Source organism: Salvelinus namaycush, chromosome 7, assembly GCF_016432855.1.
Source record: "Salvelinus namaycush isolate Seneca chromosome 7, SaNama_1.0, whole genome shotgun sequence".
Lineage (NCBI taxonomy): Eukaryota > Metazoa > Chordata > Actinopteri > Salmoniformes > Salmonidae > Salvelinus > Salvelinus namaycush.
Genome location: NC_052313.1, coordinates 54,148,898 through 54,172,925, shown reverse-complemented (window position 1 = coordinate 54,172,925; position 24,028 = coordinate 54,148,898). Strand labels below are relative to the sequence as shown.

The following is a 24,028-nucleotide window of genomic DNA, read 5'->3' as shown; positions in this document are numbered from 1 at the left end:
TAGCAGCTCCCACATCATACTGTGATTTTCATAGTCACAGTGTTTGTGTTTAGCAGCTCCCACATCGTACTGTAATGTTTCATAGTCACAGTGTTTGTGTTTAGCAGCTCCCACATCGTACTGTGATGTTTCATAGTCACAGTGTTTGTGTTTAACAGCTACCACATCGTACTGTGATGTTTCATAGTCACAGTGTTTGTGTTTAGCAGCTCCCACATCGTACTGTGATGTTTCATAGTCACAGTGTTTGTGTTTAGCAGCTCCCATATCGTACTGTAATGTTCCATAGTCACAGTGTTTGTAATTAGCAGCTCCCACATCGTACTGTAATGTTTCATAGTCAGTGTTTGTGTTTAGCAGCTCCCACATCGTACTGTAATGTTTCATAGTCACAGTGTTTGTGTTTAGCAGCTCCCACATCGTACTGTAATGTTTCATAGTCACAGTGTTTGTGTTTAGCAGCTCCCATATCGTACTGTAATGTTTCATAGTCACAGTGTTTGTGTTTAGCAGCTCCCACATCGTACTGTAATGTTTCATAGTCACAGTGTTTGTGTTTAGCAGCTCCCACATCGTACTGTGATGTTTCATAGTCACAGTGTTTGTGTTTAGCAGCTACCACATCGTACTGTGATGTTTCATAGTCACAGTGTTTGTGTTTAACAGCTCCCACATCGTACTGTAATGTTTCATAGTCACAGTGTTTGTGTTTAGCAGCTCCCACATCGTACTGTAATGTTTCATAGTCACAGTGTTTGTGTTTAGCAGCTCCCACATCGTACTGTAATGTTTCATAGTCACAGTGTTTGTGTTTAGCAGCTCCCATATCGTACTGTGATGTTTCATAGTCACAGTGTTTGTGTTTAGCAGCTCCCACATCGTACTGTGATGTTTCATAGTCACAGTGTTTGTGTTTAGCAGCTCCCACATCGTACTGTAATGTTTCATAGTCACAGTGTTTGTGTTTAGCAGCTCCCACATCGTACTGTAATGTTTCATAGTCACAGTGTTTGTGTTTAACAGCTCCCACATCGTACTGTGATGTTTCATAGTCACAGTGTTTGTGTTTAACAGCTCCCACATCGTACTGTGATGTTTCATAGTCACAGTGTTTGTGTTTAGCAGCTCCCATATCGTACTGTGATGTTTCATAGTCACAGTGTTTGTGTTTAACAGCTCCCACATCGTACTGTAATGTTTCATAGTCACAGTGTTTGTGTTTAACAGCTCCCACATCGTACTGTAATGTTTCATAGTCACAGTGTTTGTGTTTAACAGCTCCCACATCATACTATAATGTTTCATAGTCACAGTGTTTGTGTTTAACAGCTCCCACATCGTACTGTAATGTTTCATAGTCACAGTGTTTGTGTTTAACAGCTCCCACATCGTACTGTGATGTTTCATAGTCACAGTGTTTGTGTTTAACAGCTCCCACATCGTACTGTGATGTTTCATAGTCACAGTGTTTGTGTTTAGCAGCTCCCACATCGTACTGTGATGTTTGATAGTCACAGTGTTTGTGTTTAGCAGCTCCCACATCGTACTGTAATGTTTCATAGTCACAGTGTTTGTGTTTAGCAGCTCCCACATCGTACTGTAATGTTTCATAGTCACAGTGTTTGTGTTTAGCAGCTCCCACATCGTACTGTGATTTTCATAGTCACAGTGTTTGTGTTTAGCAGCTCCCACATCGTACTGTAATGTTTCATAGTCACAGTGTTTGTGTTTAGCAGCTCCCACATCGTACTGTAATGTTTCATAGTCACAGTGTTTGTGTTTAGCAGCTCCCACATCGTACTGTAATGTTTCATAGTCACAGTGTTTGTGTTTAGCAGCTCCCACATCATACTGTGATTTTCATAGTCACAGTGTTTGTGTTTAGCAGCTCCCACATCGTACTGTAATGTTTCATAGTCACAGTGTTTGTGTTTAGCAGCTCCCACATCGTACTGTAATGTTTCATATTCACAGTGTTTGTGTTTAGCAGCTCCCACATCGTACTGTAATGTTTCATAGTCACAGTGTTTGTGTTTAACAGCTCCCATATCGCACTGTGATGTTTCATAGTCACAGTGTTTGTGTTTAGCAGCTCCCACATCGTACTGTAATGTTTCATAGTCACAGTGTTTGTGTTTAACAGCTCCCATATCGCACTGTGATGTTTCATAGTCACAGTGTTTGTGTTTAGCAGCTCCCACATCGTACTGTAATGTTTCATAGTCACAGTGTTTGTGTTTAGCAGCTCCCATATCGTACTGTAATGTTTCATAGTCACAGTGTTTGTGTTTAGCAGCTCCCACATCGTACTGTGATGTTTCATAGTCACAGTGTTTGTGTTTAACAGCTACCACATCGTACTGTGATGTTTCATAGTCACAGTGTTTGTGTTTAGCAGCTCCCACATCGTACTGTGATGTTTCATAGTCACAGTGTTTGTGTTTAGCAGCTCCCATATCGTACTGTAATGTTCCATAGTCACAGTGTTTGTAATTAGCAGCTCCCACATCGTACTGTAATGTTTCATAGTCAGTGTTTGTGTTTAGCAGCTCCCACATCGTACTGTAATGTTTCATAGTCACAGTGTTTGTGTTTAGCAGCTCCCACATCGTACTGTAATGTTTCATAGTCACAGTGTTTGTGTTTAGCAGCTCCCATATCGTACTGTAATGTTTCATAGTCACAGTGTTTGTGTTTAGCAGCTCCCACATCGTACTGTGATGTTTCATAGTCACAGTGTTTGTGTTTAGCAGCTCCCACATCGTACTGTAATGTTTCATAGTCACAGTGTTTGTGTTTAGCAGCTCCCACATCGTACTGTGATGTTTCATAGTCACAGTGTTTGTGTTTAGCAGCTACCACATCGTACTGTGATGTTTCATAGTCACAGTGTTTGTGTTTAACAGCTCCCACATCGTACTGTAATGTTTCATAGTCACAGTGTTTGTGTTTAGCAGCTCCCACATCGTACTGTAATGTTTCATAGTCACAGTGTTTGTGTTTAGCAGCTCCCACATCGTACTGTAATGTTTCATAGTCACAGTGTTTGTGTTTAGCAGCTCCCATATCGTACTGTGATGTTTCATAGTCACAGTGTTTGTGTTTAGCAGCTCCCACATCGTACTGTGATGTTTCATAGTCACAGTGTTTGTGTTTAGCAGCTCCCACATCGTACTGTGATGTTTCATAGTCACAGTGTTTGTGTTTAGCAGCTCCCATATCGTACTGTGATGTTTCATAGTCACAGTGTTTGTGTTTAACAGCTCCCACATCGTACTGTAATGTTTCATAGTCACAGTGTTTGTGTTTAACAGCTCCCACATCGTACTGTAATGTTTCATAGTCACAGTGTTTGTGTTTAACAGCTCCCACATCATACTATAATGTTTCATAGTCACAGTGTTTGTGTTTAACAGCTCCCACATCGTACTGTGATGTTTCATAGTCACAGTGTTTGTGTTTAGCAGCTCCCACATCGTACTGTGATGTTTGATAGTCACAGTGTTTGTGTTTAGCAGCTCCCACATCGTACTGTAATGTTTCATAGTCACAGTGTTTGTGTTTAGTAGCTCCCATATCGTACTGTAATGTTTGATAGTCACAGTGTTTGTGTTTAGCAGCTCCCACATCGTACTGTAATGTTTCATAGTCACAGTGTTTGTGTTTAACAGCTCCCACATCGTACTGTAATGTTTCATAGTCACAGTGTTTGTGTTTAGCAGCTCCCACATCGTACTGTAATGTTTCATAGTCACAGTGTTTGTGTTTAGCAGCTCCCACATCGTACTGTAATGTTTCATAGTCACAGTGTTTGTGTTTAGCAGCTCCCACATCGTACTGTGATGTTTCATAGTCACAGTGTTTGTGTTTAACAGCTACCACATCGTACTGTGATGTTTCATAGTCACAGTGTTTGTGTTTAGCAGCTCCCACATCGTACTGTGATGTTTCATAGTCACAGTGTTTGTGTTTAGCAGCTCCCATATCGTACTGTAATGTTCCATAGTCACAGTGTTTGTGTTTAGCAGCTCCCACATCGTACTGTAATGTTTCATAGTCAGTGTTTGTGTTTAGCAGCTCCCACATCGTACTGTAATGTTTCATAGTCACAGTGTTTGTGTTTAGCAGCTCCCACATCGTACTGTAATGTTTCATAGTCACAGTGTTTGTGTTTAGCAGCTCCCATATCGTACTGTAATGGTTCATAGTCACAGTGTTTGTGTTTAGCAGCTCCCACATCGTACTGTAATGTTTCATAGTCACAGTGTTTGTGTTTAGCAGCTCCCACATCGTACTGTGATGTTTCATAGTCACAGTGTTTGTGTTTAGCAGCTCCCACATCGTACTGTGATGTTTCATAGTCACAGTGTTTGTGTTTAGCAGCTCCCACATCGTACTGTGATGTTTCATAGTCACAGTGTTTGTGTTTAGCAGCTCCCATATCGTACTGTGATGTTTCATAGTCACAGTGTTTGTGTTTAGCAGCTCCCACATCGTACTGTGATGTTTCATAGTCACAGTGTTTGTGTTTAGCAGCTCCCACATCGTACTGTGATGTTTCATAGTCACAGTGTTTGTGTTTAGCAGCTCCCATATCGTACTGTGATGTTTCATAGTCACAGTGTTTGTGTTTAACAGCTCCCACATCGTACTGTAATGTTTCATAGTCACAGTGTTTGTGTTTAACAGCTCCCACATCGTACTGTAATGTTTCATAGTCACAGTGTTTGTGTTTAGCAGCTCCCACATCGTACTGTAATGTTTCATAGTCACAGTGTTTGTGTTTAGCAGCTCCCACATCATACTGTAATGTTTCATAGTCACAGTGTTTGTGTTTAACAGCTCCCACATCGTACTGTGATGTTTCATAGTCACAGTGTTTGTGTTTGTAGTATGTAAAATATAAATATACAGTGCCTTTGGAAACTATTCAGACCCCTTGACTTTTTTCACATTTTGTTATGTTACAGCCTTATTCTGAAATTGATTAAATAGTTTTCCCTTCATCAATCTACACACAAACCCCCATAATGACAAAGCAAAAACAGGTTTGTAGAATTTTTTACAACTTTATTTCAAAAAATCTGAAATATCACATTTACACAAGTATTCAGACCCTTTACTCAGTACTTTGTTTAAGCACCTTTGGCAGCGATTACAGCCTCGAGTCTTCTTGGGTATGACGCTGAAAGCTTGGCACACCTGTATTTGGGAAGTTTCTCCCATTTTTCTCTGCAGATCCTCTCAGGTTTGATGGGGAGCGTCGCTGCAAAGCTATTTTCAGGTCTCTCCAGAGATAGTCGATCTGGTTCAACTCCTGAGCACTCTGGAGTAGGTTTTCATCAAGGATCTCTCTGTACTTTGCTCTGTTCATCTTTCCCTTGATCCTGACTAGTCTCCCAGTCCCTGCTGCTGAAAACATCCCCACAGCATGATGCTGCTGTCACCACCATGCTTCACCGTAGGGATGGTGCCAGGTTTCCTCCAGATGTGACGCTTGGCATTCAGGCCAAAGATTTCGATCTTGGTTTCATCAGACCAGAGAATCTTGTTTCTCATGGTCTGAGAGTCCTTTAGGTGCCTTTTGGCAAACTCCAAGGGGGCTATCATGTGCCTTTTAGTGAGGAGTGGCTTCTGTCTGGCCACTCGACCATAAAGGCCTGATTGGTGGAGTGCTGCTGAGATGGTTGTCCTTCTGGAAGATTCTCCCACCTCCATAGAGGAACTCTGGGGCTCTGTCAGAGTGACCATCAGGTTCTTGGTATCCTCCCTGACCAAGGCCCTTCTCCCCCGTTTGCTCAGTTTGGTCGGGTGGCCAGCTCTAGGAAGAGTCTTGGTGGTTCCAAACTTCTTCCATTTAAGAATGATGGAGGCCACTGTGTTCTTGGGAACCTTCAATGCTGCAGAAATGTTTTGGTACCCTTCCCCAGATCTGTGCCTCGACACAATCTTGCCTCGGAGCTCTACGGACAATTCCGTCGACCTCATGGCTTGGTTTTTGCTCTGACATGCACTGTCAAAAATGGGACCTTATATAGACAGGTGTGTGCCTTTCCAAATCATGTCCAATCAATTGAATTTACCACAGGTGGACTCCAGTCAAGTTGTAGAGTCAGACCTCAGGATAAGACCCAGATGCAGACAGTTCGAAATAACAAAAGTGTATTACAACAACAGGGGGGCAGGCAAGCGACAGGTCAAGGGCAGGCAGAGGTCAGTAATCCAGAGCAGAGTCTGAAAGGTACAGTACGGCAGGTAGGATCAGGGTCTGGGCAGGCAGAGGTCAGTAATCCAGAGCAGAGTCTGAAAGGTATAGAACGGCAGGTAGGATCAGGGTCTGGGTCAGGCAGAGGTCAGTAATCCAGAGCAGAGTCTGAAAGGTATAGAACGGCAGGCAGGCTCAGGGTCAGGGCAGGCAGAGGTCAGTAATCCAGAGCAGAGTCTGAAAGGTACAGTACGGCAGGTAGGATCAGGGTCTGGGTCAGGCAGAGGTCAGTAATCCAGGACCGTGTCACAAGGTACAGAATGGCAGGCAGGCTCAGGGTCAGGGCAGGCAGAGGTCAGGGTCAGGGCAGGCAGAACGGTCAAAACCGGGAAAACGATAAAACAGGGACTATAGAGAAAAACAGGAGTATGGGAAAAACGCTGGCAGGCTTGACGAGACAAGATGAACTGACAACAGACAAACAGAGAACACAGGTATAAATACACGACATGGGCGACACCTGGAGGGGGCTGGAGACAAGCACAATACAGGTAAAACAGATCAGGGTGTGACATGTAGAGACATCTAAAGGGTGATCAATGGAAACAGGATGCACCTGAGCTCAATTTTGAGTCTCATAGCAAAGGGTCTGAATACTTATGTAAATAAGGTATTTCTGTTTTTTAATTTGAATACATTTGCTAAAATTTCTGAAAACCTGTTTTCGCTTTGTCATAATGGAGTATTGTGTGTAGATTGATGAGGAACAAAATAATTTAATTGATTTTAGAATTAGATTGTAATGTAAAAACAAAATGTGGGAAAATGGAAGGGGTTTGAATACATTCCGAATGCATTGTTTGTCTCTGTGTGTAGTATATAGAATATAAATATATGTCTCTGTGTGTAGTATATAGAATACAAATATATGTCTCTGTGTGTAGTATATAGAATATAAATATATGTCTCTGTGTGTAGTATATATAATATAAATATATATCTCTGTGTGTAGTATATAGAATATAAATATATGTCTCTGTGTGTAGTATATAGAATATAAATATATATCTCTGTGTGTAGTATATAGAATATAAATATATGTCTCTGTGTGTAGTATATAGAATATAAATATATGTCTCTGTGTGTAGTATATAGAATATAAATATATATCTCTGTGTGTAGTATATAGAATATAAATATATGTCTCTGTGTGTAGTATATAGAATATAAATATATGTCTCTGTGTGTAGTATATAGAATATAAATATATGTCTCTGTGTGTAGTATATAGAATACAAATATATGTCTCTGTGTGTAGTATATAGAATATAAATATATGTCTCTGTGTGTAGTATATAGAATATAAATATATGTCCCTGTGTGTAGTATATAGAATATAAATATATGTCTCTGTGTGTAGTATATAGAATATAAATATATGTCTCTGTGTGTAGTATATAGAATATAAATATATATCTCTGTGTGTAGTATATAGAATATAAATATATGTCTCTGTGTGTAGTATATAGAATATAAATATATGTCTCTGTGTGTAGTATATAGAATATAAATATATGTCTCTGTGTGTAGTATATAGAATATAAATATATATCTCTGTGTGTAGTATATAGAATATAAATATATGTCTCTGTGTGTAGTATATAGAATATAAATATATGTCTCTGTGTGTAGTATATAGAATATAAATATATGTCTCTGTGTGTAGTATATAGAATATAAATATATGTCTCTGTGTGTAGTATATAGAATATAAATATATGTCTCTGTGTGTAGTATATAGAATATAAATATATGTCTCTGTGTGTAGTATATAGAATATAAATATATATCTCTGTGTGTAGTATATAGAATATAAATATATGTCTCTGTGTGTAGTATATAGAATATAAATATATGTCTCTGTGTGTAGTATATATAATATAAATATATGTCTCTGTGTGTAGTATATATAATATAAATATATATCTCTGTGTGTAGTATATAGAATATAAATATATGTCTCTGTGTGTAGTATATAGAATATAAATATATGTCTCTGTGTGTAGTATATAGAATATAAATATATGTCTCTGTGTGTAGTATATAGAATATAAATATATGTCTCTGTGTGTAGTATATAGAATATAAATATATATCTCTGTGTGTAGTATATAGAATATAAATATATGTCTCTGTGTGTAGTATATATAATATAAATATATGTCTCTGTGTGTAGTATATAGAATATAAATATATGTCTCTGTGTGTAGTATATAGAATACAAATATGTCTCTGTGTGTAGTATATAGAATATAAATATATGTCCCTGTGTGTAGTATATAGAATATAAATATATGTCCCTGTGTGTAGTATATAGAATATAAATATATGTCTCTGTGTGTAGTATATAGAATATAAATATATGTCTCTGTGTGTAGTATATAGAATATAAATATATATCTCTGTGTGTAGTATATAGAATATAAATATATGTCTCTGTGTGTAGTATATAGAATATAAATATATATCTCTGTGTGTAGTATATAGAATATAAATATATGTCCCTGTGTGTAGTATATAGAATATAAATATATGTCTCTGTGTGTAGTATATAGAATATAAATATATGTCTCTGTGTGTAGTATATAGAATATAAATATATGTCCCTGTGTGTAGTATATAGAATATAAATATATCTCTGTGTGTAGTATATAGAATATAAATATATGTCTCTGTGTGTAGTATATAGAATATAAATATATGTCTCTGTGTGTAGTATATAGAATACAAATATATGTCTCTGTGTGTAGTATATAAAATATAAATATATGTCCCTGTGTGTAGTATATAGCATATAAATATATGTCCCTGTGTGTAGTATATAGAATATAAATATATGTCTCTGTGTGTAGTATATAGAATATAAATATATGTCTCTGTGTGTAGTATATAGAATATAAATATATATCTCTGTGTGTAGTATATAGAATATAAATATATGTCTCTGTGTGTAGTATATAGAATATAAATATATGTCCCTGTGTGTAGTATATAGAATATAAATATATGTCTCTGTGTGTAGTATATAGAATATAAATATATGTCTCTGTGTGTAGTATATAGAATATAAATATATGTCTCTGTGTGTAGTATATAGAATATAAATATATGTCCCTGTGTGTAGTATATAGAATATAAATATATCTCTGTGTGTAGTATATAGAATATAAATATATGTCTCTGTGTGTAGTATATAGAATATAAATATATGTCTCTGTGTGTAGTATATAGAATATAAATATATGTCCCTGTGTGTAGTATATAGAATATAAATATATGTCTCTGTGTTTAGTATATATAATATAAATATATCTCTGTGTGTAGTATATAGAATATAAATATATGTCTCTGTGTGTAGTATATATAATATAAATATATGTCTCTGTGTGTAGTATATAGAATATAAATATATGTCTCTGTGTGTAGTATATATAATATAAATATATGTCTCTGTGTGTAGTATATATAATATAAATATATGTCTCTGTGTGTAGTATATAGAATATAAATATATGTCTCTGTGTGTAGTATATAGAATATAAATATATGTCTCTGTGTGTAGTATATATAATATAAATATATGTCTCTGTGTGTAGTATATAGAATATAAATATATGTCCCTGTGTGTAGTATATAGAATATAAATATATATCTGTGTGTAGTATATAGAATATAAATATATGTCTCTGTGTGTAGTATATATAATATAAATATATCTCTGTGTGTAGTATATAGAATATAAATATATGTCTCTGTGTGTAGTATATAGAATATAAATATATGTCTCTGTGTGTAGTATATAGAATATAAATATATGTCTCTGTGTGTAGTATATATAATATAAATATATGTCTCTGTGTGTAGTATATAGAATATAAATATATGTCCCTGTGTGTAGTATATAGATATAAATATATGTCTCTGTGTGTAGTATATAGAATATAAATATATGTCTCTGTGTGTAGTATATAGAATATAAATATATGTCCCTGTGTGTAGTATATAGAATATAAATATATGTCTCTGTGTGTAGTATATAGAATATAAATATATGTCTCTGTGTGTATTAGAGATAATATAAATATATATCTCTGTGTGCAGTATATAGAATATAAATATATGTCTCTGTGTGTAGTATATAGAATATAAATATATCTCTGTGTGTATTAGAGATAATATAAATATATATCTCTGTGTGCAGTATATAGAATATAAATATATCTCTGTGTGTAGTATATAGAATATAAATATGTCTCTGTGTGTAGTCATCATTCTGTCATAATGATGGGAGTCGATTAGGTCAGTATCAGCAATGTACTCTCTGCATGACATACTGTAACAGGAAACACTCTTTCCCGTTCCTGCCTGTAGCCTAGTCCCCTGACCAGACTTCCTGAAAAGTTGAGAGGATATGTGTGTGTGTGTGTGTGGAGGGTGCGAGGGAATACTCTTCCAAGCAAAAACAAATACCACTTCCTACTCTAGAATGTTGCACATAGAAATGTAACTTTCATCTCTCTCTCTCTTCCAGAATGGGCCTTTGTGGGCTCGGTAGCCCTGGGTATTATCCTGTTCATCTTGCTGTTTGGTGTGTGTTGGTGCCAGTGCTGTCCTCACTCCTGCTGCTGTTATGTGTCCTGTTGGTGCTGTCCTGAGACCTGCTGCTGCCCACGACACTGTAAGTCCTGCTGCTTCCACTAGAGATCATACCACGTTAGATCAACTGTTGTACTAAACTAATATTGTAGCATACTACAGTTATTGTAGCATATCATACTGTATGTCACTCATTCTACCAATCCACTACAACCTTTTTAGTGGATATCATTTCTAATACTGTAGAATTCCCAGAGCACCTGTGGAGTCTGGAATACCTGAAGTGATGAATGTTCCTCCTGCAGTATTACCTGTGGAGTCTGGAATACCTGAAGTGATGAATGTTCCTCCTGCAGTATTACCTGTGGAGTGTGGAATACCTGAAGTGATGAATGTTCCTCCTGCAGTATTACCTGTGGAGTCTGGAATACCTGAAGTGATGAATGTTCCTCCTCCAGTATTACCTGTGGAGTCTGGAATACCTGAAGTGATGAATGTTCCTCCTGCAGTATTACCTGTGGAGTCTGGAATACCTGAAGTGATGAATGTTCCTCCTGCAGTATTACCTGTGGAGTGTGGAATACCTGAAGTGATGAATGTTCCTCCTGCAGTATTACCTGTGGAGTCTGGAATACCTGAAGTGATGAATGTTCCTCCTCCAGTATTACCTGTGGAGTCTGGAATACCTGAAGTGATGAATGTTCCTCCTGCAGTATTACCTGTGGAGTCTGGAATACCTGAAGTGATGAATGTTCCTCCTGCAGTATTACCTGTGGAGTGTGGAATACCTGAAGTGATGAATGTTCCTCCTCCAGTATTACCTGTGGAGTCTGGAATACCTGAAGTGATGAATGTTCCTCCTGCATTATTACCTGTGGAGTCTGGAATACCTGAAGTGATGAATGTTCCTCCTGCATTATTACCTGTGGAGTCTGGAATACCTGAAGTGATGAATGTTCCTCCTCCAGTATTACCTGTGGAGTCTGGAATACCTGAAGTGATGAATGTTCCTCCTGCAGTATTACCTGTGGAGTGTGGAATCCTGAAGTGATGAATGTTCCTCCTGCAGTATTACCTGTGGAGTCTGGAATACCTGAAGTGATGAATGTTCCTCCTGCAGTATTACCTGTGGAGTCTGGAATATCTGAAGTGATGAATGATCCTCCTGCAGTATTACTTGTGGAGTCTGGAATACCTGAAGTGATGAATGTTCCTCCTCCAGTATTACCTGTGGAGTCTGGAATACCTGAAGTGATGAATGTTCCTCCTGCAGTATTACCTGTGGAGTCTGGAATACCTGAAGTGATGAATGTTCCTCCTCCAGTATTACCTGTGGAGTCTGGAATACCTGAAGTGATGAATGTTCCTCCTGCAGTATTACCTGTGGAGTCTGGAATACCTGAAGTGATGAATGTTCCTCCTCCAGTACTTTCTGTCTCTTCTATCTCTCTGTTCTCTCTCCATGTAGTGTACGAGGCAGGAAAGGGGTTGAGGAGCAGGGCTTCGTCCCCCCAGATTGCTGTCTATCCACCCTACTACGTACCTGGGGTCCCGGCCATGGTCCCCATCGCTCCCCCCTCCCTGGTGGACACTGGGATGATGTCCGCTCCCCCCTCTGTGTCAGAGAACAGCGCAGCTGGAGGTGGGTACTGGGTCTGGTCTGGTGTTGTCTATTGATGTTCTGATGTTTTAAACGTTATCTAACAAACTGCATTTGGATTTTTAACATCATTTCTTAATTTAAAGGCAGCAATATAAGAAACATACTGATATAGTTGAACAGCCATTTCTTCACCTTGCTGAACGTGTGTGGAAAGCTCATAGAGCTCAACAGTGTGTAGTAGTGAGGCCTGTCTCTCCTCTCCTGCCTGACAAGTGTTTGTTGTCTCATATACGTCTCAGTGCGGCCTGTGTACCGGCTGCAGTCCACTCTGGATCAGTCCTCTCTGGATCAGGACTCTCTGAAGGTGTTGCAGCACGTAGAGAAGCAGCTGGCTCATTTCCACCCGGCCAAGCCCCAGAGCCACGACTGTAAGCCCGACAGACAGACAGACAGTAGACTCTATACACCCTATACTCTACTCTGTCTGAAATCCACTTCTGCATGTGTCATGACTGTAAGCCCTACAGACAGACAGATAGTTACCCTACCCTGTGTAGACTCAGCAGGACTTATAATCTACTACACTCTGACATCCTCTGTGAAATCAAATCCACTCTGAAATCAACCTGCCTCATGGCTGTAAGCCCTACAGACAGACAACCCCTGTGTAGGACAGAGTCAACATGCTTTATATACTCTAGCTGTAATCTGCATGAAGCTTCAACAGTGCTCCTCTTCTCTCTTCTCCTGCAGCTGCACAAGCATTTCGCTACACCTGCAATAACATTTGCTAAATGTGTGACCAATAAAAATGTGTTTGATTTGAAATCATAAAGACAACCCAGCTGATTCATCCTACTTCATAAAGACAACACACCTGATTCATCCTACTTCATAAAGACAACACAGCTGATTCATCCTACTTCATAAAGACAACACAGCTGATTCATCCTACTTCATAAAGACAACACACCTGATTCATCCTACTTCACAAAGACAACCCACCTGATTCATCCTACTTCACAAAGACAACCCAGCTGATTCATCCTACTTCACAAAGACAACCCAGCTGATTCATCCTACTTCATAAAGACAACCCAGCTGATTCATCCTACTTCACAAAGACAACACACCTGATTCATCCTACTTCACAAAGACAACACACCTGATTCATCCTACTTCATAAAGACAACACACCTGATTCATCCTACTTCATAAAGATAACACACCTGATTCATGCTACTTCATAAAGACAACACACCTGATTCATCCTACTTCATAAAGACAACACACCTGATTCATCCTACTTCATAAAGACAACACACCTGATTCATCCTACTTCATAAAGACAACACACCTGATTCATCCTACTTCATAAAGACAACCCAGCTGATTCATCCTACTTCACAAAGACAACCCAGCTGATTCATCCTACTTCACAAAGACAACCCAGCTGATTCATCCTACTTCACAAAGACAACACACCTGATTCATCCTACTTCATAAAGACAACACACCTGATTCATCCTACTTCATAAAGATAACACACCTGATTCATCCTACTTCATAAAGACAACACACCTGATTCATCCTACTTCACAAAGACAACCCAGCTGATTCATCCTACTTCATAAAGACAACACACCTGATTCATTCTACTTCATAAAGACAACACACCTGATTCATCCTACTTCATAAAGACAACACACCTGATTCATCCTACTTCATAAAGACAACACACCTGATTCATCCTACTTCATAAAGACAACCCAGCTGATTCATCCTACTTCACAAAGACAACCCAGCTGATTCATCCTACTTCATAAAGACAACCCAGCTGATTCATCCTACTTCATAAAGACAACCCAGCTGATTCATCCTACTTCATAAAGACAACCCACCTGATTCATCCTACTTCATAAAGACAACACACCTGATTCATCCTACTTCATAAAGACAACACACCTGATTCATCCTACTTCATAAAGACAACACACCTGATTCATCCTACTTCATAAAGACAACACACCTGATTCATCCTACTTCATAAAGACAACACACCTGATTCATCCTACTTCACAAAGACAACCCAGCTGATTCATCCTACTTCACAAAGACAACACACCTGATTCATCCTACTTCATAAAGATAACACACCTGATTCATCCTACTTCACAAAGACAACCCAGCTGATTCATCCTACTTCACAAAGACAACCCAGCTGATTCATCCTACTTCATAAAGACAACACACCTGATTCATCCTACTTCATAAAGACAACACACCTGATTCATTCTACTTCATAAAGACAACACACCTGATTCATCCTACTTCATAAAGACAACACACCTGATTCATCCTACTTCATAAAGACAACACACCTGATTCATTCTACTTCATAAAGACAACACACCTGATTCATCCTACTTCATAAAGACAACGCACCTGATTCATCCTACTTCATAAAGACAACACACCTGATTCATTCTACTTCATAAAGACAACACACCTGATTCATCCTACTTCATAAAGACAACACACCTGATTCATCCTACTTCACAAAGACAACACACCTGATTCATCCTAGGTCATAAAGACAACACACCTGATTCATTCTACTTCATAAAGACAACACACCTGATTCATCCTACTTCATAAAGACAACACACCTGATTCATCCTACTTCATAAAGACAACACACCTGATTCATCCTACTTCATAAAGACAACACACCTGATTCATCCTACTTCATAAAGACAACCCAGCTGATTCTTCCTCGTTTTGTGAGCCAGTCTCACACTATCCGTACATCACCACCTTGTTGATCCTCATCTAATGATTCATTCCTTGAATTCCTCCAATCCTCATCAACTGCTGGCAGATTGTTTTCTTTCTCCGATTGGATGTGTTGTCCTTGTGTGTCAAAGACAGTCTGTAAAAGAAGACCTATTGTAATGTGTCTGTTTTAGAGGTTTTTCATCTAGGACTTCCTCTCTCTCTCTCTCTATGTTCTGTGCATGTCCACTGGATGCTTCATTCAACTGGCATCTTATCTTAGGCCTAGTCACTGTGATACTAACACTGTGATTCATAGTATCATAAATACAAAAACATACTCATGTCTCCACCCCTCCTCTCTCCTCCTCCTCCTCCTTCCCTCTCCTCCCCCTCAGCCTGCAGTATCTCAGAGCTCAGTTCTCTTCATGAGATGGATACAGGGAGTTTCCGTCAGTCCTACCGCCAGATACAGAAGAAGGCCCTGCCAGCCATCCCTGACCACGACCGTGACCTTGAAGACATCCCTGACCTCCATCATCCCCCGTCCTCCTCTCAGACCCGTCGCTCCACACGCTACCAGCACCGCCGCAACCGCAGCATTGAGGAGGACCATCATCATAATAATAACAGCAGGTCGCCAGTAACGCCTTTACACTGTGTGGAGGGGAGTGTCTTCATAGGGGTTGTGTGTGTGTGTGTGTGTGTGTGTGTGTGTCTTCATAGGGGTTGTGTGTGTGTCTTCATAGGGGTTGTGTGTGTGTGTCTTCATAGGGGTTGTGTGTGTGTCTTCATAGGGGTTGTGTGTGTGTCTTCATAGGGGTTGTGTGTGTGTCTTCATAGGGGTTGTGTGTGTGTGTCTTCATAGGTGTTGTGTGTGTGTCTTCATAGGTGTTGTGTGTGTGTGTCTTCATAGGGGTTGTGTGTGTGTCTTCATAGGGGTTGTGTGTGTGTGGAGGGGAGTGGGGGTTGTGTGTGTGTGTCTTCATAGGGGTTGTGTGTGTGTCTTCATAGGGGTTGTGTGTGTGTGTCTTCATAGGGGTTGTGTGTGTGTGGAGGGGAGTGGGGGTTGTGTGTGTGTCTTCATAGGGGTTGTGTGTGTGTCTTCATAGGGGTTGTGTGTGTGTCTTCATAGGGGTTGTGTGTGTGTCTTCATAGGGGTAGTGTGTGTGTGTGTGTGTGTGTGTGTGTGTGTGTGTGTGTGTGTGTGTGTGTGTGTGTGTGTGTGTGTGTGTCTTCATAGGGGTTGTGTGTGTGTGTGTGTGTGTGTGTGTGTGTGTGTGTGTGTGTGTGTGTGTGTGTGTGTGTGTGTGTGTGTGTGTGTGTGTGTCTTCATAGGGGTTGTGTGTGTGTGTCTTCATAGGGGTTGTGTGTGTGTGTCTTCATAGGGGTTGTGTGTGTGTGTCTTCATAGGGGTTGTGTGTGTGTGTCTTCATAGGGGTTGTGTGTGTGTGTCTTCATAGGGGTTGTGTGTGTGTCTTCATAGGGGTTGTGTGTGTGTCTTCATAGGGGCTGTGTGTGTGTCTTCATAGGGGTTGTGTGTGTGTCTTCATAGGTGTTGTGTGTGTGTGTCTTCATAGGGGTTGTGTGTGTGTCTTCATAGGGGTTGTGTGTGTGTCTTCATAGGGGTTGTGTGTGTGTCTTCATAGGGGTTGTGTGTGTGTCTTCATAGGGGTTGTGTGTGTGTGTCTTCATAGGGGTTGTGTGTGTGTGTCTTCATAGGGGTTGTGTGTGTGTGTCTTCATAGGGGTTGTGTGTGTGTGTCTTCATAGGGGTTGTGTGTGTGTCTTCATAGGGGTTGTGTGTGTGTCTTCATAGGGGTTGTGTGTGTGTGTCTTCATAGGGGTTGTGTGTGTGTGTCTTCATAGGGGTTGTGTGTGTGTCTTCATAGGGGTTGTGTGTGTGTCTTCATAGGGGTTGTGTGTGTGTCTTCATAGGGGTTGTGTGTGTGTCTTCATAGGGGTTGTGTGTGTGTGGAGGGGAGTGGGGGTTGTGTGTGTGTCTTCATAGGGGTTGTGTGTGTGTCTTCATAGGGGTTGTGTGTGTGTGTCTTCATAGGGGTTGTGTGTGTGTGTGTCTTCATAGGGGTTGTGTGTGTGTCTTCATAGGGGTTGTGTGTGTGTGTGTGTGTGTGTGTGTGTGTGTGTGTGTGTGTGTGTGTGTGTGTGTGTGTGTGTGTGTGTGTGTGTGTGTGTGTCTTCATAGGGGTTGTGTGTGTGTGTCTTCATAGGGGTTGTGTGTGTGTGTCTTCATAGGGGTTGTGTGTGTGTGTCTTCATAGGGGTTGTGTGTGTGTCTTCATAGGGGTTGTGTGTGTGTCTTCATAGGGGCTGTGTGTGTGTCTTCATAGGGGTTGTGTGTGTGTCTTCATAGGTGTTGTGTGTGTGTGTCTTCATAGGGGTTGTGTGTGTGTCTTCATAGGGGTTGTGTGTGTGTCTTCATAGGGGTTGTGTGTGTGTCTTCATAGGGGTTGTGTGTGTGTCTTCATAGGGGTTGTGTGTGTGTCTTCATAGGGGTTGTGTGTGTGTGTGTCTTCATAGGGGTTGTGTGTGTGTGTCTTCATAGGGGTTGTGTGTGTGTGTCTTCATAGGGGTTGTGTGTGTGTCTTCATAGGGGTTGTGTGTGTGTCTTCATAGGGGTTGTGTGTGTGTGTCTTCATAGGGGTTGTGTGTGTGTGTCTTCATAGGGGTTGTGTGTGTGTCTTCATAGGGGTTGTGTGTGTGTCTTCATAGGGGTTGTGTGTGTGTCTTCATAGGGGTTGTGTGTGTGTCTTCATAGGGGTTGTGTGTGTGTGGCGGGGAGTGGGGGTTGTGTGTGTGTCTTCATAGGGGTTGTGTGTGTGTCTTCATAGGGGTTGTGTGTGTGTGTCTTCATAGGGGTTGTGTGTGTGTGTGTCTTCATAGGGGTTGTGTGTGTGTCTTCATAGGGGTTGTGTGTGTGTGTGTGTGTGTGTGTGTGTGTGTGTGTGTGTGTGTGTGTGTGTCTTCATAGGGGTTGTGTGTGTGTGTCTTCATAGGGGTTGTGTGTGTGTGTCTTCATAGGGGTTGTGTGTGTGTGTCTTCATAGGGGTTGTGTGTGTGTGTCTTCATAGGGGTTGTGTGTGTGTGTCTTCATAGGGGTTGTGTGTGTGTGTCTTCATAGGGGTTGTGTGTGTGTCTTCATAGGGGTTGTGTGTGTGTGTGTGTGTGTGTGTGTGTGTGTGTGTGTGTGTGTGTGTGTGTGTGTGTGTGTGTGTGTGTGTGTCTTCATAGGGGTTGTGTGTGTGTGTGTGTGTGTGTGTGTGTGTGTGTGTGTGTGTGTGTGTGTGTGTGTGTGTGTGTGTGTGTGTGTGTGTGTGTGTGTGTCTTCATAGGGGTTGTGTGTGTGTGTGTGTGTGTGTGTGTGTGTGTGTGTGTGTGTGTGTGTGTGTGTGTGTGTGTGTGTGTGTGTGTGTGCCTTCATAGGGGTTGTGTGTGTGTCTTCATAGGGGTTGTGTGTGTGTCTTCATAGGGGTTGTGTGTGTGTCTTCATAGGGGTTCTGTGTGTGTCTTCATAGGGGTTGTGTGTGTGTGGAGGGGAGTGGGGGTTGTGTGTGTGTCTTCATAGGGGTTGTGTGTGTGTCTTCATAGGGGTTGTGTGTGTGTGTGTGTGTGTGTGTGTGTGTGTGTGTGTGTGTGTGTGTGTGTGTGTGTGTGTGTGTGTGTGTGTGTGTGTGTGTGTGTGTGTGTGTGTGTTCTAAGTTCCTAATGTGATGTTATGTCCAGGTGGAACCCTCGTTCGGAGCACCTGCAGCGTAAGGCCTTCCTCCTGGGTGGGAAGTCAGGCTCTCTGGATGAGCTGGAGGAGTTTGCCCAGTGCTACAGACAGAGAGGCCCCAGGGAGGAGCTCACTGTCAGGGACATCAGAGACACCGACCAGGAGTACGAGAGACTGGAGCTGCGTGAACGAGAAGGTGACCGGGATAGGGATCGAGATCGGGAATACTATCCGCCTTCTTACCGGGACAAGACGACGAAACGTGGTTACCGTGACAACAGGGATCGCGATGACCGCGCAGAGACTTGGCGAGAACGAGATCGCCAAGAGGATTGTCATGGAGATCGTCAGGGAGACCGACAACGCAGTCCGCCACTCTCGCCCAAGAAGAGACGGGGCACGTGGGACAACGAGCTGGAGCAGCGCCCCCCTAAACCCCCCGCCCCTCCTCCCCCTCCTCGCCAGAGCCCCCGGGGGCGGGACTACGATGACGAACTCCTGAGCACTCTTTTGGAGCGCAAGACCAGACGGGGTGGGGCCAGTGACAGTGGGGGTGATAGGGGCAGGGGAGGGGGGCGCAGCGAAGAGGACACGCCCTCAGACACCCCTTCTAAGGGTTCTAAGGGCTCTAAGAAGAGCAGCGGCAGTGGCGGCGAGCGTCACCATAGCCGTTGGCCTAGCAACAGGGAGGTGGAGTTGGTATTAGACTCACGGGGAGAAGACTCTCTACCCCCGTCCTGCCAGACTGCGTTAGAGCGGTTCAGAGCCGCTGAGCGCCCCTCCCCCTCCCCTCGCCCCTCCAATGGAGGCTCCACCCATTCTTCCCGCCCCTCCAACGGAGGCTCCACCCATAGCCACGCCCATACCCTACAGCAGGAGAGCGGAGAGGAGCGGGATAAGCCCCGGAAAGTGGTGAGCTACATTTAGGGTACACCCAGTATGGGTTCACTTCATCCACAGTAGAAATATACTGAAGAGATACTGTACTATAGTTGAGACTACTTATTTAGGGCAAAGATATCCCTATGCTCATACAGTACTTTAGCTAAGACTGCTTAAAGGGATACTTCAGGGTTTTGTCAATGAAGCCCTTTTATCTACTTCCCCAGAGTAAGATTAACTTGTGGATACCATTTTTATGTCTCTGCGTGCAGTTTGAAGGAAGATGCTAACTAGTGTTAGCGCAATTGTTAACTAGCGTTAGCGCAATGACTGGACGTCTATGGTAACTGTAGTAGTACAGTAATGCTAGTTAGCATTGGTTTGCAAAACGACTGAATGCAGAGACATAAAATTGGTATCCATGAGTTAATCTGACTGGGGAAGTAGATAAAGGGCTTCATTGCCAAAATCCCAAAGTATCCCTTTAAGGTAAGACAAGCGATAAGCTAATGCCCATCTTTCTCAGGTATGGAGGCTCACCTTAACAGATATACTGTGACTCAGGTGAGAAAGGAATCAGTTTTAGAAGTTATTGCACCTGTGCCTCTTAGCCAGAGAGATACGCAGAATCAAACCATAATAGGAAAAGCTGGAAAACTACCGTCAAGATCTGAACCTGAACCACTTACCTTTTCTATCGTTCCATTCTGCCAACAACATCTTATTCCCTGTTTGTTTTTCTAATCTAATGGTTTACAACTGTGTTGATATGGACTTTTATGGCTCTAACTCCATTTGTCTGTAATCAGTTACAATTAAAAGGCACAGGTGATTAGATATCACATTTGTTCAACTTAACATCTTGACTACCACTACTACCACTACTACTACTACTCCTACCACTACTACTACCACTACTAATACTACTACCACTACCACTACTTGGCTAATGCCAGCGTTGTGTTCAGCCTACTAACAGATTTTTTTTACCTCAGTTGAAATGGCAGAGCCAGGTGAAATCTCTTTGTAACCTGTGTGACCCCAGAACCTGACCTCACTTATCCTTCTTATTCTGCCTGCTTGCTGTCCCTCAGCCAACTAACTAACAGAGCTTGGCTTGCTGTCCCTCAGCCAACTAACTAACAGAGCTTGGCTTGCTGTCCCTCAGCCAACTAACTAACAGAGCTTGGCTTGCTGCCCCTCAGCCAACTAACTAACAGAGCTTGGCTTGCTGTCCCTCAGCCAACTAACTAACAGAGCTTGGCTTGCTGTTCCTCAGCCAACTAACTAACAGAGCTTGGCTTGCTGTCCCTCAGCCAACTAACTAACAGAGCTTGGCTTGCTGTCCCTCAGCCAACTAACTAACAGAGCTTGGCTTGCTGCCCCTCAGCCAACTAACTAACAGAGCTTGGCTTGCTGTCCCTCAGCCAACTAACTAACAGAGCTTGGCTTGCTGCCCCTCAGCCAACTAACTAACAGAGCTTGGCTTGCTGTCCCTCAGCCAACTAACAGAGCTTGGCTTGCTGTCCCTCAGCCAACTAACAGAGCTTGGCTTGCTGTCCCTCAGCCAACTAACTGACAGAGCTTGGCTTGCTGTCCCTCAGCCAACTAACTGACAGAGCTTGGCTTGCTGCCCCTCAGCCAACTAACTGACAGAGCTTGGCTTGCTGTCCCTCAGCCAACTAACTAACAGAGCTTGGCTTGCTGTCCCTCAGCCAACTAACTGACAGAGCTTGGCTTGCTGTCCCTCAGCCAACTACCTAACAGAGCTTGGCTGAGACGAGCAGGGTCTTTTCACTGTTACATGGGGCTAAATGAACACAAAGCACAGCTTCCATCACTCTGCACACACGTGACTAACGTGAAGCTCTCTTGCTGTTTTCTTTTAACAGAGCACTCTTCTTAGCAGAGACTCTCTCATAGTTTGATGCCTGGAGAGGACACATACAGACACTGGGAAAGACACTGGGGATCATCCTCTAACCCCCCATCACCCCTCACTGGGGATCATCCTTTACCCCCCCATCACCCCACACTGGGGATCATCCTCTACCCCCCCATCACCCCACACTGGGGAGGAGAGAGGAGAGGTTCTCAGACCACACTGGGCAAGCAGAGAAAACCATGGAGAGGTCAGTGACCTTGCATCCAGCAGCAGAGGGAATGGCTACCTCTGAGTGACAGGCAGTACATCCACTGGACTGACCATGGCACAGGACTTGGGACAGTCTGATCAGGCTTCAGATACACATCGATCACCATGACCTAAGAAGAAGAGTAATGTTCAGAGCTGGAACAAAGACCTCTGGATGCACAGGACAAATAGCACTGTGTGTGTGTGTGTATTGGTGAATGTGTGTATTGGTGTGTATGTGTATTGGTGTGTGTGTGAGACAAAGTATGGTGCTTATTCCTGTCTGCTCTTTTGTGTGTGAGAGTGAATAGTTTCTCCATCTCCCTGTCTATTCTATTCTTCTCTCTCACTAACAACACACACTGAATGACGATGTCATCCCGGAGTTTCTGTCACTGCCACCTCTACACAGTGCACGCTCTCTCTGTGAAGTCGCTGAATGATGATGTCACTCTGGAGTTTCTGCCACTGCCTGCACCACCACCACCACCACTGCCCAGTCACGGTCGAAGGCCGGCGTTGAGACAACGTTTGGATTCTGTTGTGTGAATGGTGTGGATCCCCCATACCATTGTGTTTTTCAGTGCCATTGTAAAGCACCTATTGGCCTTGCTTGGCCTTGACTCTGTGGATAGAGGACACAGTGTTTCTTAATCATTGTCATGTTCCTGACCTGTTTTCCTTTGTCTTGTATTTATTTAGTTGGTCATGGCGTGAGTTGGGTGGGTTTGTCTATGTGTGATTTTCTATGTTGGGATTTTGTGTTCGGCCTGGTATGATTCTCAATCAGAGGCAGCTGTCAATCGTTGTCCCTGATTGAGAATCATACTAAGGCAGCCGGGGTTTCACGTGTGTTTTGTGGGTGTTTGTTTCCGTGTTAGTGTTTTCACCACACGGTACTGTATAGGTTTCTGCACTTCGTTTATTTGTTTTGTATTTCAGTGTTCAGTGTTCGTTTTAATAAATCATCATGAGCACTAACCACTCCGCATATTGGTCAGATCCTTCTCGCCTCTCCTCGTCCGAGGAGGAGGAAGAATATGACAGCCGTTACAATCATTGTGTTTAATGCAATGATACAATGTGTGTTATACCCAGTAGGTTTGGACTAGAGGGTACTACTAACAGCGCCAGTGAGAGAAACTGGAACTTTAGGGACGCAGGTAGCCTAGCGGTTAAGAGTGTTGGGCCAGTAACCGAAAGGTTGGTGGTTCAAATCCTCGAGCCGACTAGGTGAAAAGAAATCTGTTGATGTGCCCTTGAGCAAGGCACTTAACCCTAATTGCTCCTGTAAGTCGCTCTGGATAAGAGCGTCGGCTAAATGACGTAAATGTACTGGGTTGTGATTATGTGCCATCTATCCTTCGAAGACTGTATTTGGTTTATAATAGTTTTATACGTAGTTTATCAACTCTGCCTGTCTCTGTGTTAAGTCATGGTGTGATTACAATGCAGTAAATGATTGTGCAAGTGTAACTGAAAGCGCTTGTGTGTATGTCTGTGTGTGTTTAAGATAAGATAACCAAGGTGTGTTTAGTTTTCTTATCAATGTTGTGTAAACTGCTAAACACACAACTTTATCTCCACTCATTAGCACTTACACACACACACACCACACACACACACACACACACACACACACACACACACACACACACACACACACACACACACACACACACACACACACACACACACACACACACACACACACACACAGCCCTTCATGCAAACATACTGGCTGTCAACTTACCACAGCTTTCTCTTTCTTACGCCTGCAAAACTTGTAGAAGGATTCGTTACAATTGTTCATGTTTAGTGTTGTTTTTTCCACTTCTTTCAGTGTATTTATTGTTCATAGCGTTTGTGCTTTTCTATGTTATTTTCTTTCTATGCTTGTTCTATGTCATTGTGTTCCTGTGTTACATTTTTCTGTCTGTCAATGAGACGGTTGTTTCACAGCCCAGCTCCCTGTCTGTCAATGAGACGTTGTTTCACTGAGTTTAAGTCATAGGCGACAGGCAACAATGGCTTTGTCT

The 24,028-nt window shown here is 42.0% G+C and overlaps 1 protein-coding gene across 1 annotated transcript in view; it reads left to right on the top strand.

The window, feature by feature from the left end:
* The window catches only part of LOC120051454 (immunoglobulin-like domain-containing receptor 2), a 60,563-nt gene extending 37,814 nt beyond the window's left edge, over positions 1 to 22,749 (top strand). The window contains exons 4-9 of the mRNA XM_038998317.1: positions 10,797 to 10,943; positions 12,330 to 12,503; positions 12,764 to 12,892; positions 15,638 to 15,875; positions 18,982 to 19,885; positions 21,748 to 22,749. Of these exons, the coding sequence (XP_038854245.1) occupies positions 10,797 to 10,943; positions 12,330 to 12,503; positions 12,764 to 12,892; positions 15,638 to 15,875; positions 18,982 to 19,885; positions 21,748 to 21,783 (1,628 nt within the window). The 3' untranslated portion in view covers positions 21,784 to 22,749. The remainder of the gene's footprint in view (positions 1 to 10,796; positions 10,944 to 12,329; positions 12,504 to 12,763; positions 12,893 to 15,637; positions 15,876 to 18,981; positions 19,886 to 21,747) is intronic.
* Positions 22,750 to 24,028: the final 1,279 nt, after the last annotated feature.